Source organism: Apostichopus japonicus, chromosome 15 (genome assembly GCF_037975245.1).
Source record: "Apostichopus japonicus isolate 1M-3 chromosome 15, ASM3797524v1, whole genome shotgun sequence".
Classification (NCBI taxonomy): domain Eukaryota; kingdom Metazoa; phylum Echinodermata; class Holothuroidea; order Aspidochirotida; family Stichopodidae; genus Apostichopus; species Apostichopus japonicus.
Genome location: NC_092575.1, coordinates 25,239,332 through 25,259,930, shown reverse-complemented (window position 1 = coordinate 25,259,930; position 20,599 = coordinate 25,239,332). Strand labels below are relative to the sequence as shown.

General features: G+C 36.8%; 1 protein-coding gene across 3 annotated transcripts in view; it reads left to right on the top strand.

Annotated features, from left to right (window-relative positions):
• Positions 1–16,530, top strand: part of LOC139981058 (uncharacterized) — a 35,802-nt gene extending 19,272 nt beyond the window's left edge. For 2 of the 3 annotated variants that reach the window (XM_071993199.1, XM_071993197.1), the window contains 8 exons: positions 3,631–3,951; positions 4,732–4,952; positions 5,048–5,182; positions 5,536–5,685; positions 8,160–8,282; positions 8,856–9,087; positions 10,789–10,941; positions 15,629–16,530. In XM_071993199.1, coding sequence (XP_071849300.1) covers positions 3,631–3,951; positions 4,732–4,952; positions 5,048–5,182; positions 5,536–5,685; positions 8,160–8,282; positions 8,856–9,087; positions 10,789–10,941; positions 15,629–16,374 — 2,081 coding nt within the window. In that variant the 3' untranslated portion in view covers positions 16,375–16,530. The remainder of the gene's footprint in view (positions 1–3,630; positions 3,952–4,731; positions 4,953–5,047; positions 5,183–5,535; positions 5,686–8,159; positions 8,283–8,855; positions 9,088–10,788; positions 10,942–15,628) is intronic. The other variant, XM_071993196.1, reaches the window with a different exon arrangement.
• The last annotated feature ends 4,069 nt before the right edge of the window (positions 16,531–20,599 follow it).

Below are 20,599 nucleotides of genomic sequence, written 5' to 3'. Positions count from 1 at the left end.
CCTATGACTTCCACCAAAGCAATAATAGGCTCCTTAATTTTGATGTGGTACATCAACAAACCAAATATGAGATCTGTCCAAGGTTCCCTTCTTGCAATATCATGTTTACAAGGTTTTCAAATTTGACCTTTGATGACCCAAAATGACATTTGACCAAAAACTATAGTCTTCTTGCACTCAATGTGGTACTCAATGTGGCACACCAAAAATGGAAGTTGGTCTTCCCTTCTCCAGATATTGTGTTTACAAGCTGGGCTTCACAAACGCTCACACATACTCCAGCATGAATGCAAAGGTTACAATTATCATCAAAATATGTCAAATTACTGACAAATTTTAATAGACTACAAAACTTACGGCAGCTTTTTGTGTTTTGTCGCCATTTTCCCACCCTTTTGACATGTCCATCAAGTTTTTTTTACATATATTTATCACAAAACAGCAAACAAAGGTAGCAAAGTTTTTACCCTGCCAAGAGCGTAAATTGGCGAGTAATTAATGACTTCTTCAGGTAATGAGTACAGTGTCTCCTGACAAATTCCTCATTAAAAGTAATTGCATGCATTTTCCAAAATCCACTAGTTTGCATGCAACCAATCAGTGAATAGCTAACATGTTATTTATGAGCCATTGCTGAAAAAGTTGCATTGATATCACAGCCCTAGACATAATACACAAATAAAACATGGTGTTGTAGTACATATTGGTGTACTATAGGTTGCTTCAGACGCCTGCGAAGTAAAAATTATTTACCTCATTCAATGAGATTCATAGAATGTAAATATTCATATGGGCGAGGTTTATTGCAATCCTAACGGATAATATCTTCGAAAAAACAAGAACTTTTATTCCACCATTTGAAGTTAGATTTGAATAGATAAGCTAGTTATGTATGTCGTTATGGCATCGTGGTGTCAATGAGGTTGAGAAAATCGGTAAAAAAGGATGCAAAAAGATGCTTTTAGATTTCAGCTGGAGTTACATTTTTAAATTAGCTTATTTGGTACAAAAACGTTCAGCAACATATTTTTCACAAATTTCCAACTTTCTGTTGAGAGTCCTTTACTTTTAAATAAAGAAAGACAAGAAGGAAATTGAGACACATGATTCTTGCAGAGCTGCTTAAGTCATGTGATTGAGGGTTTTCATGTTGAGATATCATTACAGCAACCACTAAAAGTATCATTGAACAAATATGATATCTTCACCCTTGTAAGTGTAAAATTTCCTTAATTAGGGTTTTGCCAGATCAGGTAGTTCCAAACACCTCATATTGCATTTAAAACTCATATTTTTATCATGTACTTTAATGAATGATCTTGATTTTGGTTCCTTGCTTTTGCAAAGTAAGGAACCTATGCATTCAACTTGGCGTGTGTGTGTGTGTGTGTGTGTTTATGTGACGCTTGGCTTGTGTACACGATATCTCAATAAGGAAATGATGCATCATGATCAAACTTGGTGGGTGGATAGCCCATAGTAAGAGGAAGATCCCTATTGTTTTTGGTGCCCACAAAGGTCAGTTAGATGCCAAAAACCAATATATTAAAAACAGCAATAACTCCCATTGACAGGGTCCGACATGGTTGAGATTTTGGGAGTAGTTGTGAATGGGGTAAGGGATCGTTTCCAAACATAATGGTCATGTGATCCAAGGTCAACAAAGGTCAATTAGGGGTCAAAAACTAGTATTTTGCAATAACTTGAGAACGAAATGTCCGTCAAGGTTGGGAGTTACGCTATTGTAATCCAGGAGTCGACCCGCATCTAGGTGACCTTTGTCCTCAGTTTGACATCCGGTGACCTTTATCAGTTTCTTTGGTTAATTGAATTTTCGTGGCCAAAATCAGATCTCAAAGGTACCCTCCGATCAAAATCGTCCTTGGTTGACCCCTGTGCGACCTTCGTGTGCGAAGTTATCAGAGGTCAATTCTTTTTTTTGATAAGTACAGTTAGGATGGTCGTACAGACTTGTCATGTTGCTTTTTGGAATCAGTGTGTCAACCTAAACTATGTCGGACCGTGAGGTCAAAAGGTCAAAGTTTGAAAAATAAAGTCAGAATATTTAGGAGATACGGGGCAAAACAAAACAAATTTGTCAATATTTTGATATGTGATAAAGCTCTTTGTGCTCTATAGAGGAAACCAACTCCCGCTTCAATCGGACACCCAGTTCTCAAGTTATGAGGGGCCAAAGGTTGGTTTTGATACCTTTCTAGCAATAACATTATGTGTGTACATTTTAGGCCAAACAAATTTTAGGACAAAGTGCACATCATCAAGAGGTACATTTTTGATAAAAACAATCAGGTCATTCAAGGTTGATTATGTGCAAAAAAACTGCCAACTTGTGCTAATTTTTGCAACAACTTCTAGTCACAAAGTCTGACATGGCTGGTATATTAGGACAAGTTGTTAATAAAGTAGGGGCATATTTTCTAAAATAACCGTGATGTGATCAATAGTCATCAAAGGTCATTTATGGGTCAAAATGTGTTTTTTTTTCTCAATAACTTGTGAAACTACCACTGACAGGGGATGATATGATTGACATTTGTGGACTAGCTGTGAATGGGGTTAGGGATGGTTTCAAAACATAACAGTCATGTGATCCATAGTGGTCAAAAACTATTATTTTTGCAATCACTTAAGAACCAAATGTCCATCAAGGTTGGGAGTTACGCTATTGCAATCCAACAGTCGACCTGCATTTGGGTGACCTTTGACCTCAGGTTGACCTCCAGTGACCTCTATAGTTTCTTTCAAGTCGATTCCTCGAATTTTCGTGGGCACATTCCGATCTAAATTGTCTCTCTGAATTGACTCCTCTGCAACATTTGTGTCCTAAGTTATTAGAGATCAAGGTTTTGTTTGGTTTTGTTAAAAATCTTAATAAGTACAGTTCAGATGATTCTGTGAGTTCTGTAAAAAGAGCCAACTCTTGCTCATATCAGACACCTGGTCCTCAACAGGTTCTCAAAAGGACCAACGGGGGATTTGTGATAATTTTGGCGATAATATTGTCTGTGTACATCGGACCACATAACAATTTTAGGACAGTGCTGCTCCCCTTGTAAATATTCCTTAAAAGCAAGGAACTATAGTGCCCTTGGGATCTTGTTATTTGTCTTAACCTTGTTTGTGTCAGTTTCAATAACTTATCAATGATTTATCGATGATTTAATGATTAATGATTTTATTCCTTTAGTATCTAATTTTGCTTTGACTACTTTATTCCTTTTATCACTCTGTATGCATCTTACATTTGTACTTCTTAAGATTCTACTCTAGTCCCATGTAAAGCACTTTGAGATACATTCTTTTATGTAACTTAAGCGCTATAAAATATATATGTTGTTATTACTAGTCAACAATTAGTTTCTCTTTCTATGAGGTACTTCAAGAATTAAGTAATGTGAAACCTATTCATGTGTAATATTGCCAAAACATGAGAAGGGCAGTATGTTTCAGATTTTGAATCATATTCCTGATTCAATGATTGATCATAAACATGTGCAGTCTCTGTCCACATATTATATGTTGAAGACGTAGAGTGGCTGCATGAACAGCTACTTGCAATTAGATTTCTGTTGTCAAGCTTATCCTCTCTAATATTTGTGTACATTGCAGATCACGTTTTGTGCAATTCCCTGGGCGTAATGCTGATGATTAACAAGGAAGGAGGAAGATTGGACATTCCAGATACTGGGGTCAGCTTGGAAATACCTTCTGGGGCTCTAGTAGGGGAGCAGTTCATTCAGATGATAATTATTCCACCCCATCTCGAAAGTGAATCGCTTACATTTGCTAGTAACTCGTCACTGGTGGTTGAGCTTCTGCCTAGCAACCTGAATCTTCTGAAGCCAGCTAAATTGACTTTACCTCATTGCTTGGTTCTTAAGAAAGGATGTGAATGGAAAGCAAAGATATATAGAAGTCATCATAAAGAAGGTAAATTGTACTGAAGACATTTCACTTTCTGTAATTTTAGGCGTGAAACTTGTGTGAAATATAAATGTAAATTATGTAGTTTTCTTTTGTAATTGCCATGCACTACTGGCAAGCAATATTACCTGTTGGTGTTTTAAAGTCAGAACTTATCATGCTTCCAATGCAAGTATTGTAGATGTATAAATGCCGGTAGCGAGTCTAGTATTGAACTTGTCGATCAGGTGTTGAAGTTGCCAAGTTTTGTAGAAGGGTACTTACATCATAACATTTGTGGAGATTGGTGTTTTATGGTGAAAGCCCTGAGTTAATCCCTGAAATCTTAAAAAATAACCATGTTTGCCTTATTTAAACTCATGATATGAGAATGATCCTTGAATTTCAAGGGTAGGTATTGAATTGATGGGATGTTTTGTAAGAAAACTGAATTGCTTGTGGGAATGAATGTAAAGCAGAATAAAACAGTGTAGTTCCTTCCCAAATTTTGAATTAATATTTCTATTTTGAATTCACATTAGGTACTAACTTCATGGAACTTTGTACATGGAATGTATTGCTTGAATGTGCAATTTGTAACCAAAGTATATGAAGATCTCAGTTATAGTTTTCGAAGTACACAGCTCTCCACCTACTGGATGCTCTATGCCTGACAAATGTGTTTTCTCCAATGCCAATAAAGGATGCATATTAGTCATGGGAGTGAGTTTGTTAATGAGATACCTGGTTTGAAATCACAATGTGCGACTTTCTTTTTCATTTTATTCTTCTTTATTTTTATGTTAGGTAACGAGCCGCAATGGGAGGAGCAGTCCAATACTCATTATGAGCTGGGTGAGCACAATTGTGTGATTGAGATTCAACGTTTTAGCTGGGAGAAAATTGAAATTCTTGACAAAATAGTCGAAGCCAAGAACATTGTCGTGTATGCTGCTGGACGCTGTGGTCCAACAGAATCCATGTATCTTGATATTGGCTATTACTGGGATTTAGTAACTTGTGTAGAGGTGAGTTAAATTCATTGCTGAATGTTGTAATTGAATTTATATATCTGTTATCCTTCCTTTAGTGTGATCATCTGCTTATCTTTCTGTTTTCAAAGGTTCCCAAACGTAACAATGCAAGTTTGCTACATGAACAACCCACAGTTTTTAAAAAAGATGGGAAACCTTTGACCATATCATTAGAGAAATTTGAACCAATGAATTGGAACTGCAGTAAAGGAATCAACCCACAGGTATGTTAATGTCAACTATGAAACAGGTCATACATTAAATTAAAACTTTGAATTTGTAAATTTTGAACTGATTAATTATTAAGCTAACTAAATAGGAAAGTTACACATCTCACCCATGTAGCAATAAAAATTAGAAGTCATTTAAACTTCTACAGAGTGAAGAATTCTATGTCGTGGTCAATTCTAGAACTAAAAGCATTCAACAATGAGTACTGTAGCTATGCATAAGTTGATTACACATTTAGAGCACCAAATCATATCCGTTGTAAAGCAAATGTTTGAACTTAAAATTAGTTAATGCTAGGGAGTTAAATTGTCGAAGAATGTATTCAGTTCTTTTTATTCTACCTCAGGTGATATCCTTTGAAAAAGTTGCCATTAACAAAGGGACTTTTTGCACATTTGTGCTGAACAGAACAGAACCTAAGGGAACAGATACTTGCACGTGTCTTTTCAAAGCCGGCCAAGCTCCAAATCTTGAGGACTACACCTTCCTGCTCAAGGTTTGAACTTAATCAAATAGATCCAGCTTAATAATGATGCTCAGATGCAGATTACTTTTTCTGCATTTGTTTGTAATGAAATATTCCAGTTAACTAAACCAACAATATTGTGTATCCAACATAGCGAAAAGGATGTTTAAGTTTTGAAGATTATTTAATGACTGTTTCAACTACTTTTTGATTACTGTTTTTGTGTGTGTTTAAATTGAACCAGAAAGACAGTTGGCTTATTGTGATTCCTTGCCAATTGAGATTTTAAATCCAGGCTTTCGTCATTGTTGATTACATTGATCAGCAAGGTTCTTTCACTGGATGTGGACCTACCTACTGAATATGTTAACTTACTATGTTTACAAGCTATTTTTAGCACAAATCAACTCAAGCCCTGCCCCCTAATAAATGTGCATAACATCACATTGAACATACATTATCATGTACCTGCTATCTACCAACACCTTCACACAAAGTATGATTCAATTCTGAAAATGTTTACATTTGACCCTGTGACCTCATTAATATTCTTGAGATGAGCACCAAAATCAATAGGGCACTTATACCCACTATGGCGCATGGCGCATATAAGTATGACTTCAATCCAACATGTCGTTGTTCAGTTACCGTGTTTACAAGCTATTTTAGTGAAAATATACTTAATCCCGCTCAACTATAAATATGCATAATATCAACTTGAACATATATTACCATGTACCCACTATCTACCAACACATTAATTCCAAGTATGAATAAACTCTGACTTTCGGTTGCGGAGTTATAAGCACTTGGAGATTTTCACATTTGATCCTGTGACCTCATTATTATTCATGAGATGAGCACCAAGATCAATAGAATTTCTTCTACTCACTACGGCACATATATGTATCAATTATGACTTCAATCCAACTTGTCGTTGCTCAGTTACCGTGTTTACAAGCTATTTTAGTTAAAATAAACTTAAGCCCCGCCCCCTAATGAATATGCATCATATCAACTTGAACCTATGATACCAAGTACCCACTATCTACCAACACATTAATTCTAAGTATGAATAAATTCTGACTTTCGGTCGCGGAGTTATTAGCATTTGGAGATTTTCACGTTTGACCACGTGACCTCATTATTATTCATGAGATGAGAACCAAAATCAATAGGGTTCATCTACACACTCTGGTGCGTCTATGTACAAACTATGACTTTAGTCCAACTTGTCGTTGTTCAGTTACCGTGTTTACAAGCTATTTTAGTGAAAAACATGTTAAGCCCCGCTTCCTAATAAATATGCATAATATCAACATGAACATATTTCAAAATGTACCCGCTATCTACCAACATATTAATACCAAGTACAAATTAATTCTGACTTTTGGCTGCGGAGTTATTAGCATTTGAAGATTTTTACGTTCGACCAAGTGACCTCATTATTATTCATGAAATGAGCACCACAATCAATAGGGTTCTTCTACTAAGAATGGCGCATCTGTGTACCGAGTATGACTTCACTCCAACTTGCCATTGTTGAGTTATCATGTTTACGAGCCAAGGGCGTCACATACACACACACACACGCAATCACCATCGCATAGATTCCTTTTGCTTTCGGGTAAGGAATACAAAATGGTAACAAAGAAAGACTAGAGTAGATGTATTTTGTAAAATAGATAACCAAACTTTGTATGTTATGCACTAGTATTGGAAAAGTTCTTTGAAAGAAGTAAATTGATGCATACACTAAACTCAATATGTTCAAGCCGTGATATGGTACATGGGTTATCACTTGTCAGATTTAAGTATAGAATTTTCTGAACAATCGCAGAGTTCAAATGTCAATAGAAGACTAAGAAAAGTGCAACTAAATCCTCCAAGACATTTCCTAACATCACAAATTGCTCAATTAAAGTCATTAATAAACAATGTGAATTAGGAAGTACATAAGATAAGTTCTAGGTCAGTGTGGAAGACAATGTAGGGACCAGAAGGATTACTTTCCACAAGAGCTATTAAAAAGCTGTGAATAAAATGTCAATGTTTTGAAGAACTTTGTTTAAGATTTTTGCTGCGTCTTGTCAGCTGTGCTCGTCAAAAGTGAGAAGTATCGGCGTCGCCCAGATATTATTGTAAATTATAGTTCACTAAAACATCTTACTTTCTGCTTAGCCACTGGTCCACCTTATAAAAGTTCTCCTATAGCACTGGAATGTCTATGACGGACAATAAATAGCACAAATATAGGCTACACCACCATCTCAACGTCTATCAGGAAAAACAACTTGACTTAAGTTTTACCGAACATCCATATAACACTGTTTCTATGAAAAGCACCTGGTTCTGGATTATCATAACCCAGCTGAATGTATGATGGCAATATTAGTATTGCCAATAATAACTATTACATTGTCTTATCTTGTTGTTGTGTTTTGTAGAGTTAGTTACAAACTGTGTTTAGAGCTTACACTAATATACTGTTTACTCTTAACTAGGCACCTGACCTTTCAAGTGCTAAACAGCCTAGCACATCAAATAGACAGGAAGATGAAAGACTGGAAAGATCCACAGCTGGAATTGAAGCACCAGACTGTGTTGTGACAACTGCTACCTTGCAGGTAAATTTACTCGATCTTGGCTCATGAAATAAATAAGTGACAAGTCAGTGGTGATACCATTCAGGTAAACTGAGTTACTTTCAATAAGAAGATGACCCCGTCAGCTACTAAAGACTGCTCTTAGGCTTGTCAGTCGGAAACATTTTTTTTTTATGTCATTATAAGTGGAGAGTTGCATAAACTACCAACATGAACAAGAAAGGTACACAAGGGTTGTTTCACAAAAATTGATGTCAGTTGATTCCATGTTTTAGGAGAGATTTATGAACTACCAACAAGAACATAAAACCTACACATGACTGGTACACAAAGTCAGTTGATATGGTACAGGTTAGCTGTGTTTCACGGTCACTGGTTTCTGTTTGGTTTACTTTATCATATTGTAAGTAGAAAAGGTGCCTATGAGATGCAAAAAAACAACAAGAAAGAGACACATGAGCTGTTACAAAATTATAGCTTTGATCACAACGCATACCAAAACCAGTTGTTTAATTGCTAAATGTAATGTTTCTGAGTTAAATATGCTGTATTTCTGAAAATGAAATCAAATTATTCTTTGATACTTTCTAAAAGAATTTGTCCAAAAATTTTCGTCATGAATGGCTGGATGTTGGCAGAACACTTGGAATTACAGAGGCAACGCTTTCGGACATCCAAAGTCGTACCCTACCCACACAGGAAAAAGCTTATCAGATGTTAGTCTCATGGAAGTCCTTGAAAGGAGAGAAAGCAACTTATAAATTGGCGGGAGAGGCTTTGAAAGCAGCTGGTCGAACGGACCTGTACCAACAGTTTATCCAACGAAGTAAGTAAGAATAATAAGACAGTTTTAAATAATTTTAGATGGTATGCAACTTTATTGAAAGTACAAACAGTGAGAAAAATTGGGGACAAGTTAATTTTGTCAAAAAAAGCTAGAAATTGTCAATATATAAAATGGGAGATGGCTCACTAAATCCAATTGTTGTTATCCTTTCCTATAGGCCTGAAGAAGTCTCTGTTGTCAATGGAATTATCAATCTTTAAAGATGTGCCTGTATACCTACTCATATTCGTAATTTGTAATTAGCAAACAAAGTATATCCCAAATGTGTAGCTTCCCGAAATTACATACTTTGGATGTCCCTTTATTACATTTAAAAACATTAGCTAAGATGAAAAAGAGCAGGGCTGTAAAATAGAGGTACAGGTAAAACACAGCGTTACAGGACGAGATGGAAGCTTATGCCCATAGTATAGATGCAGGGACAAAGAGTGTGCAAGTATAGTATTCGGGTGCATTCTGTAGTAAAACGAGATTTAGAGATAGAAGGAGGAACATTCTATAGAAAGAATTGATATTTATCATACTCAGGACAATAAGTGAAAGATTACATCTCCCAAGGATTATGAATAACACAGTCAGGTGATCCATAAACTTTGCTCACAATCAACTCTGCATTTTGCAGTAGATTGTGAAAGATTAAAATGAAAACTAAACTTATTTAAATTGTTATCAAGTTCTTGCAGCGGGTGATACACCACAGTGTTCTCTATATCAGGTCAGTGTACAGTGGGAGCCTAGACAATAAGAAAAGAGATCGGCATGCTATATATACAGAGGGATATAAGAATCCTGTTGGCATGATACATGCCAGTTGTATATTACGCATTCCAATTGAAAAGTTATCATTATGCAGATTACATGGTGAATGTTTCATAGCTTGATAGCTCTTTAAAAACAAAACTGGCTGCTCTAGCATACTTTCTTCAAGAACTTTCCATTTTCAAACTCAACACATGTATACCCAACTTCATGCTTCAGCAAATATAATCCATGGCTTCTCAATTCCTGAGTGTCAGCTTGGCTGTTGAACATCTCCATCTAGAGCTATATATGTAAATGTCTATTAGTGAAGGAGGTTCACTAGGGAAGCTGATCACCCCAAGTAGTTCCACAGTTACCACATCAGCACTGACCCTAGCAGCTACAGTACATAGTGTGCTACATACACTGTGCTAAAATGGCAGTGATACCTTTTGTCTGCAATGACTGACAAGTTTAGTACCCATCACCAAAGTAAAGGTTTCAGGGTTCCAATATATTTAATATAAATAGTTGTGCCATATTGCTTACAACCTAATAATCAGTTGTTGGACGATAAAGTAGTGAAAAGCCATTAGTTAAGTTGAGACAATAGTACTGTAGAGTAAAGTCCAGATTGTTCCTCTGGAAGATTGTATGGAATGTTAAAATTAACACTTCACTTTATAACCATAATAATATTAAAAAATATCATATCATACCAGCATTAAGGTAATAACTTGTCAGTTAATAAATCTGGACAAAGAATAACTTCATCACCAATTAGAAATGAAGTATCTTTCGTGACATTTTAGAATTGGTTCTAACATAAAGAAGTGTAATGTTGTCTGGATAACTATAGTCACTAATTTACAACCTTGATAACTATAATGATGGAACTTGTATGATATTAACACTGTACATTGATTTATCTTACATCAGGTGATCACCACTACGAACAGAGGCATGGAGATAATTCGCAAGAAGGTAGGAGATCAATTGAAGAACCTATCCATCAAGATGAGAGACCATCTGAAGTTGAGAGAACACCCGGGGAGCTCCATGTCGAAAGTGATGGCTTATCAACCTCTTCAGGTTTGTGTTTCAAGTGACAACCAAGTTATTTCATTTATGCGAGGTTGGCAAACATTTTCCGTAAGTTTGCAACAATATCAGACCATTGGTAGCATATTCTAGTGGGATCAAAAATATCATCTGATTAAAAGAGAACATTATAATTTGTTACATTTTTTATTCCTTGCCAAAGGCAAAATGAACTTATGCAGTGGTGATGACGTGCGGGCGTGTGCCTGTGTGTTTGTTTTGGGCTTAAGCTTGCGAAGTAAGTTTGCGTTTTACAGGCATTCATAAATATGTTGTGTTCATATGTTAATTTCTCAACCAACTAAAACCAAAATTAACTGTCCATATCAAGACGGCTTGGTTATGCGCAGGCAACCCCTGCAGAGTAGAGTATATGCAGGTTGACTTCTAACAATAAGCATTGTTAAAATGTTTGGTGTCAGAATACCAAATGCACTTAAGTTGGCCAAACATCTCCTAAATTATCTCTTAAGACATTTTCTACATGCCTTCACTCATAATTCGCAAAATATACAACAATTTAAGGAGTTTTGAGACAAGTTTGCTGTTATTGCTGCTAGGATTTTTTGCAAAGATTTTCACTCAACACCAGTTGCGAGTTGAAGATAGATGCTCTTTCATCCTTAGATGTTAATTGCGTTTCAGATCGCTCTGATTTAGGCAGTGTAATGGAGGAATAGCAATATTTTTCGCGCACCAATATGCAGCTAAAAGACAAGGTAAATAATTGGGAAAATGTACGAAGTCGCGCTAATCGACTGAGTAGCGGTTCAAAGTTGCAGTGAGGTACTGTATAGGCTTAGGAGTCACGCACACCTAGCTACTGCATAATACATTCTTAGTAATTGAGGAGTCCTAATGTAACATAAGCTAAGCTATCTTTAACATAAGCTAAGCTAATCTTCTTTTTTTACAACATGTAAAATATCCGAGAAAAATGCCGGTCCGTTGTGTTGTTGGGGGCTGCAGTAATGTCAAAACCCATAACGAAGGACGAAATAAACATGGCGATTATGATCAAGTTAGTGCAGAACACTAGCGCCGATTTCACTTCAATTTCACTTCAGCCAGTAAACAGCTCTGTATGTAGGGAACACTTCACGGAAGCAGACTACGATCCCTCCTTTCTACTGAAATCAAACAAATGGGCTTCAACGGGTCGACATAAACGAGTCGTTCTTCCTGGCAAGTACCCCACATTAAAAACTCCGAACACCAGATCGGGGAACAGGAAACCTCCAGTGGGACAAGTGGTGATCCTTTGGAGGAAGCACGATCGAGCACTATATAGTACTTGTAGTACTAGTATTAGCGTTATTACACTGAAGTCGCAATAGACGAAGAATTTTGGCTGACGTAGCATCTAAATTAACACTCCCTTCATTGCCCTATTATGTAGTAATAAGCTATGAGGTAAGATTCAGAAGGGATGGTTTACATCTTCTTGTGAAAATCTCAGTGCCTCAATTTCTTTCAGGAATATGATGGGTCAGTTAGATATATGGCAATAACATTTCTTATTTGTATTCCAGGAAAACCATCTTTTGTTGGGGAGGGAGTGGGGTGATATGGATGGGTCAAAATAAGTAGTTGAAAATATTATATTCCAAAGGGTGTTTAAATCTCACAGAGATTTATTTTAAAGTCACAGAGCCAAAAGTTCACACAACGCAATTCAAATCTCAAATCATTGAACAAAGTTTATTCAATATGTGATGGATTGATAATCCAACACAATCATATAATAGAAAAGGTGTTTCTGGAGGGATTTCTGAACCAAGGCTTCCTATACAATCCAGTGTACTGACCATTGGCTGGAAACTCACTTCTGATCCTTTGGACTGCACATGATGGTAGCACACCCTGACGTGTCTTGCTAGGAACCCCCAGCACCATTGAACCTGTTGACGGTAGGCTATTTATCTGTACTGCCTGAAAAAAAATTATAAAAGTTCAGATGTATTAATGTGGGCCCATGATGTCCACAATAACAAGCAGTGATACAATGAACAGTTATGGTTACATTTGTTGTGAATTTACACCTTCCATGTTTCATGAAACATTCTTTACAGTTTCAGACAATTGATTTGCAAAACTTCAGGCCTAAGTACTAGCCTAAAAAAAATGAGTATAAAAAGACACATATGCCTACCTAACATGGCTGCATAGTGCAGTTTACATCTAAGAGCCAAAATTTCAGTATTCAATCAACCCTGCTAGTAGTAGTACGACGCAACATACTGTACATGTATGATGTACTCTCATTAGCACCGGGGTAGTACAATACATAGTCAACACACTGTACACTGTATGGGCTTTAAGGATTCTATGGTTGTAAGTCACCGTAACACAACGCACAATACGGGTTAGGCAGTTCCGCGAACTCTAACTACACATGCACAGAATGGACTGGATTTTTTAAATATTTTTCTTCGTTACAAAATTCTTACCGCGTTGTATGTTTCTTGCTATAGTTCCGAAAGGTTTTCTTCGATATGTTGTGGAGCTTCAATTTCGGCTCGTTTAACAGGCTCGAACTGACGCGGTTCTATGCCTAACATTAACACGTCAGATCCACCCTCAACGTTCGGTTCAATGTGGGCATGATCATCGCCTTCACTCTCCGCTTCGAATATGAGAAAGGGCACTCTTATTCTAGCCCAATTTCACTGCCTGACGAAGAACCACTATCAGTTTGAACTTCGGTTGCCGCATTTGATTCTTGATCTGCCATTCAACGGGAAATTTAGATTTGATTTGGCACTGACTCAATATCGATTTTTGTGTAGTATGTACACTTGTCAAAAGTTAACGTACGTGTATACATGATCATGTTCCTAACATGACGTTGCATGACGTCATGAGATTAAGAACATTTTTGGGCAAACTTTTCAAGCCCCGAAGAGGGTAAATTAATTTTCAATTTTCGACTGGAAAAATCAAGTTTTTAACTGACAGAATGGTTGATGTATGTATTAGAGAACAGAAAAGATTTGACTTTGAAATCTTCGTGTCATGGCCACTTTAAACACTTTTCCAAAGTCTTTGGTAATATTGCCCATTAATAATAATAATCTGAGTGGATATGTTGCTCAATTGATTTGAAGTTTATTTCAAAACAATTGTAGTCTACCAGTCACAATTGTGGAAATATTTGTTATTTTCTAGTTTAAGGTCATAAGAAAGATGAGTCTTATTATTCACACGGTATAGGTCCATCATCAGTTACAAAACTCATTAGGAAGATAAGAATGTTATCATTTTTGGTTTCGATGATAATCGTTACCTTTGCATTCATGGGTGCGTGTGCATGGGTGTATTTGGGTGTGTTCGTTTGTGACGCCCAGCTTGTAACACGATATATCATTAGGAGAAGGTCGGACCAATTTCATATATGGTGTGTACAAGTACCACATTGTGTACAAACAGCCTATTGTTTTGGTGGAGGTCAAATGTCATTTGTGGTTACCAGGGTGAAATTGTGAAAACCTTGTAAACACCATATCTCAAGAAGGGAAGCATGGGCAGATCTCATATTTAGTTTTTAGAAGTAAAACATTGAGTACAAGAAGCCTATTGTATTTGCTGGAGGTCAAAGGTCATTTGGGGTCACCAGGATCAAATTGTGAAAACCTTGTAAACATGATATCTTAAGAAGGGAAGCTTGGTCAGACCTTATATTTAGTGTGTAGAAGTACTAAATGGAGTACAATACGCCTTTTGTGTTTGATGGAGGTCAAAGGTCATTTGGAATCATCAGAGGTAAAATTGTGCAAACCTTATAAACATGATATCTCAATATTGGAAGCTCGGGAAGATCTCATACTTTGTATAAAGGTGTATAACATTGAATACAATAAGCCTATTGATTGTGGTGGAGGTCAAAGGTCATTTGAGGACACCAGGTCAAATCCTGAAAGCCTTGTAAACATGATATTGCAAGAAGGGAACCTTGGACAGATTTCATATTTGGTTTGTAGCTGTACCATATCAAATTTAAGGAGACTATTATTGCTTTTGGTGAGGTCATAGGTCATTTGAAGTCAACAAGCTTCAAACATGTACCTCACTCCCGTCGTCTCTGTACACTAACACACCTTCCTAAACATAATATCGCAAAGGCAGCTTGGACAGATCGCATATTTGGTATGTAATTGTACCACATTGAGTACAACAAGCCTAATGTTGTTGGCGGAGGTCAATGGTCATTTGCCTCACCAGGGGTTAAATTTTAAAACCCATGTTTTACACAATATTTCAACAAGGACAGACCGTCACAGATGTCATATTTAGTATGTTTTATGTATCTATCACATTTAGTACAAGAAGCCTGTTGTTGAGGTCAATGGTCACTTCAGGACAGCCTGTGTCATTATGAATTGATTGTTTGTCACATCACATTGCTTATCACTGTATTACTAATATCAAGTATGTTGTAAACCCTGACTATACATTATGTCCGATTCATGAAGAAAACTGCTGATATTACATCATTGAAACCACAATGCATTTTCGCATTCTGGTCATCTATCTGATTGTAACTGCCTTCATTTTGAAGCCTTCTGCAATTTAATCGCTAACATAAAAGACATGTAACTCAGCCTACTGATGATCAGTGGAAATTAGATTCCACTCTGGACATAAATACTCAACAAATACATTATTCCTTTGATTGCAGACTCAGGAGATCAACCGATAAAAATTAAACACAGAAATGAAGATAGAGCAAGAAGTTCAAGCAAATACCACGTAGAGCACAAACATCTTGAAGACAGAGAGAGAGGAAGAGCATCAGGCGGAATGGGAAGAGGCCAAAGCATAAACATCCTTAAGACAGAGAGAAAGAGAAGTTCAGTCGGAAGAGGAAGAGGGCAAAGCACAAGCATCATGAAGTCAGGAGAAAGAGTATCAGTTGGTAGGGGAAGAGGACAAAGCAAAATCAGCTTGACAACAGAGACAGAAGGAGCGTCAGTTGGTGGAGGAAGAGGGCAAAGCACAAGCACCATGAAGTCAAGAGAAAGAGTATCAGTTGGTAGAGGAAGAGGACAAAGCAAAATCAGCTTGACAACAAAGACAGAAGGAGCGTCAGTTGGTGGAGGAAGAGGGCAAAGCACAAGCACCATGAAGTCAAGAGAAAGAGTTTCAGTTGGTAGGGGAAGAGGACAAAGCAAAATCAGCTTGACAACAGAGACAGAAGGAGCGTCAGTTGGTGGAGGAAGAGGGCAAAGCACAAGCACCATGAAGTCAAGAGAAAGAGTATCAGTTGGTAGAGGAAGAGGACAAAGCAAAATCAGCTTGACAACAAAGACAGAAGGAGCGTCAGTTGGTGGAGGAAGAGGGCAAAGCACAAGCACCATGAAGTCAAGAGAAAGAGTTTCAGTTGGTAGCGGAAGAACTGAAGAAGACAAAACAAAATCAGCTTGAAAACAGAGACAGAAGGAGCGTCAGTTGGTGGAGGAACAGGGCAAAGCACAAGCACCATGAAGTCAAGAGAAAGTGCTTCAGTTGGTAGAGGAAGAGGACAAAGCAAAGTCAGCTTGACAACAAAGACAGAAGGAGCGTCAGTTGGTGGAGGAAGAGGGCAAAGCACAAGCACCATGAAGTATAGAGAAAGAGTTTCAGTTGGTAGCGGAAGAACTGAAGAAGACAAAACAAAATCAGCTTGAAAACAGAGACAGAAGGAGCGTCAGTTGGTGGAGGAACAGGGCAAAGCACAAGCACCATGAAGTCAAGAGAAAGAATACCGACGATTTCAAAATGGACGGCTGCTGTATTTGAGCGGCGATCTCTAAGTGGACGGTTTCTGAGTGAACAACCATTTCTGAGTGGACGGCGCCTCACGTTGACCCTTTCCGCGTTCCATATATATATGTATATATATATATATATATATATATATATATATATATATATATGTATATATATATATATATATATATATATATAAATGAACATCGTAATGAGCTGGAAAACCAAGAACAGTGAAAAAACTTCCAGCCTCCACCGGGACTCGAACCCGGGCCATCCGCTCTGTACGCGGACACCCCAACCGCCAGGTTGGGGTGTCCGGTAAGGAAGGTCATAATTCCACTGTAGGCGTTTGTCACCTGTATCGAACAATACTAGTTCTGTTTTTGGTGACATATTTTGCCTTACTCTAGAGATCATACATGATGCTAACCAACTCGAAATCATTTGTGATTCCTAAAGCCGGATCTCGAAAGAGATACTTTGAACAGACTATATATATATATTGAGCAGATTAACACGTACAGTATGTAAGTCATGTTGATATGTAGGCTGATATGATGAGTTTTTTTAAAATATTTTATGTTCAGAACACCTTATATTTCCGATCTTGGGCATTGTCTTCTGACAAAGGCCGAAGCATTTCGTATGAAGCGCTCCTTTCGCCCGACATCACCACTTTTCCTCTGTTTGGAAAACTGTACTTACATTGTCCTACTAAAATATGCAGTACGGACTTATACAAATATGATGCCACAAACATGATTTTCTTTGGGGCCATATGACTAAGCTAGATTTATTCCACGATAGTTTATCACATTGGCCTATCCTGAATATACAAACGTTGTACTGATTTCAGCAGAATATTCAGTTATGAAGCTATGACGTCTCGAGGCCATGTGAAATTAGCTGTATTTGAAAGCTTTGATATGATGCTTTACACTTAAGGTTCGATAATTCTTAAGTCATGGCTTCACATGTAATAAAAAATAAATATACAAGAATTTCCAGTGGCGTGGTTATTCATCAATTCAGCATACATCGGACTAAAAGAAACTGAGTTAGTTAAACACAGTTAAGTATCAAAGGTGTGTGTTTGTTTAAGAAGATTCATGTAAAACTTGAAATTAGAAATAAAATATTATTCTTATGGGTGTGTGGGAAAGGTAGGGGTTGTGGGGGGGGGGGCATTTGGACAAGTGATATTTAATACCTTTGTGTTTTGTACACACAATTGGTGACAAAAGTGACATATTTAGGTTCCACATTTAATTTTCTCAAATAATTTAGTTTGGCGTAGTTTTTAAGGCTAGAATAGCGGCTTTGCCCCCGCGATTTATGAATTCACGACAAGTGGCAACAATGAAACACAGCTCTGCAATATCACACAGTTTTAGCGCCGATCTATCCGACGTCCATGTCTCTTCGAGCAGTCCTTGAAAGTTTACAAAGTTTAGGGTTCATATTTATTCTTGGAACTGAATTTATTATACTCGTCATCATGCCGGCAGGACAAATAATTTAATTATTTCGTACAGTTTCTATAATTAAGCATTTCTAGATTTACAAAATATAGCGTTGTTTCCTCGACAGCACGTTTGTAGGCGGAGGTTAGTTTCAATCATCAAATTCGTGAGAAGCATGGGTGTTATAGTAGCACGCATATGCAATTAATATCCATAATTTGAAAGGTTTACCTTAATTCGATCATTTTAAAAATGATGGATGAGCTTGTAATATGGCATAAAAGAATGTACCCATATAATGAGTGTATTGATCGTATTAAAAGTTTACATATCGTCGGGAATAAAGCCAAAAGATGACCCTGGACTAATGAAGCGACTGGGGATTTGAAAGAATGACTTTAGCCAGCATCTTTTATTTTAATATGTCATAGCCCCAGAATTAAGGTTATAAACTGAGAGACGAATGCGTTTCTGTACCTTCTCCTGTTTTGGAAAAAAATCAACTTTAAAATATGGTTATTCTCTCGAATACTCTAGAATAATTAAATAGTCAATTATTTATGACGTCGGCTTCCTAGTATACCGGCCTAAAATGATCATGTTAAAACATTGTTTTAACATAATAACTCAACCAAAACATTTCCTTTTAAATTCAGTTGAACAACTGATTAACCTTGGAGGACATTCATCACCACTTATCTTGTCTTGCCTGCAAATACGCAGTATTGTAGTACGCGTGTAGTGCTTGCAGTATTAGGAAGAACTTTTTGGTTGTTCATGGTGTTCGTTTTCGGGCGTTTGGAAGCCATTTTAACTTTTAATCAGGAACTTTAGATATCTCGAAATAATTCCAGATATCACAAATTAAATTGCAGATATCTTCAAATTTATTTCAGATATCTCGAAATACAAGAGAATTTGAGATATCTGAAATTCTATTTCAGATATCTGTCCAGAGATATTTCGAGATATTTCGAGAGATATTTGGAGATATCTATCCAGATATCTCGTATTCAATTTCAGATATCTGAAATAAAATTGCAGATATCTTGAATTCAATGCCAGATATCTGAAATAGAATTTCAGATATCCCAAATTCAATTTCAGATATCGCGAATGCAATTTGAGATATCTCGAATTCAATTTCAGATATCTGAAATAGAATTTTAGATATCTTGAATTCAATTTCAGATATCTGACATTGAATTCAAGATATCTGAAATTCTATTTCAGTTATCTGAAATTGAATACGAGATATTTTAGATATCTGAAATAGAATTTTAGATGTCTAGAATAAGAAACTATTCCAGATATCTAAACATCCCGATTACATGTTAAAATGGCTTTCCATACGGGCGGACAACACACCAGGGAGTATAATCATGTAGGTACCTACAAAGTGATGGTGATTGTGAGCGCCGTGACAGGCTCAGAATAAATTGGCTACGCAGCTAACCTATGAAACATGTACATAGACTATATGAAACTTTAAGCCTCAACGTCCAATCATATAGGTATCGTTCACTTGGCCGGTAATGTCAATATTGTATCGCGCACGCGCACTACAATAATAAGCCTAACATTTTCAAATTGAGTTGTGTGTTTCTTCTGAGAAACTGACTTTATGTTAGACTAAGTAGTCCAGCCATTTTTATTGATGAGCCTATGATGTTTAAAGTGTCATTTCATAAAATAAAAAAAAAGTTAAAAGTGTATAGAAATACAACAGGACTAAGGTCACCGTTTGTTCTTTTTTAAACTACTTTAGTGCCCGAAGTCATCATTTAATGCTCACAGTAATAATCTCGTGGTTTGGGGCATTATAGAAATTTGTCAGTGAAATGAAAAGAGAATATGCAACAAGAGCTGACACAAGAGATGGGAGTTAAGTTATGTACCATTTTACCTCTTCCAGCTCAAATCTAAACGATAGAGGGGAAGTTTTCGAGTAACATACACCATACCCCAAACAGGCTGTCATGTGGTTTGGTACGATATTTGCCGGAAATGCTCCTTTAAGACCAAATTCATGATGATCTCGGCTGCCCAGTCAAGGTCTAGAATTGTTGATATTCGTCCAAGGTTTTGTAAATTCCAATAACTCTCTCTTAAAACGTGATTTAATGCATTAATATATAAATTATTTATAACGGGAAGGGGAGGAATGTGGGGGTTTGAGGAACTTTGGTATCGACATAACATTGATACTAAATGACTTCAAAATAATGCTACAGCATTATGTTATTGAAGTCAAGAGGCAGAAAGATAGTAACTATATTATGTTCAAATAAATCCCTTACGTGGGGGGGGGGGGGTTATACCAGTGGCGAGCGCAAAAAAAAGCAAGCAACATAATATGTCAATTTACTGAAATTTAGCTGTGTTTATTATTTTGACCGTGATTAAAGTAGTGTAGTTAACTTCATATGAACACT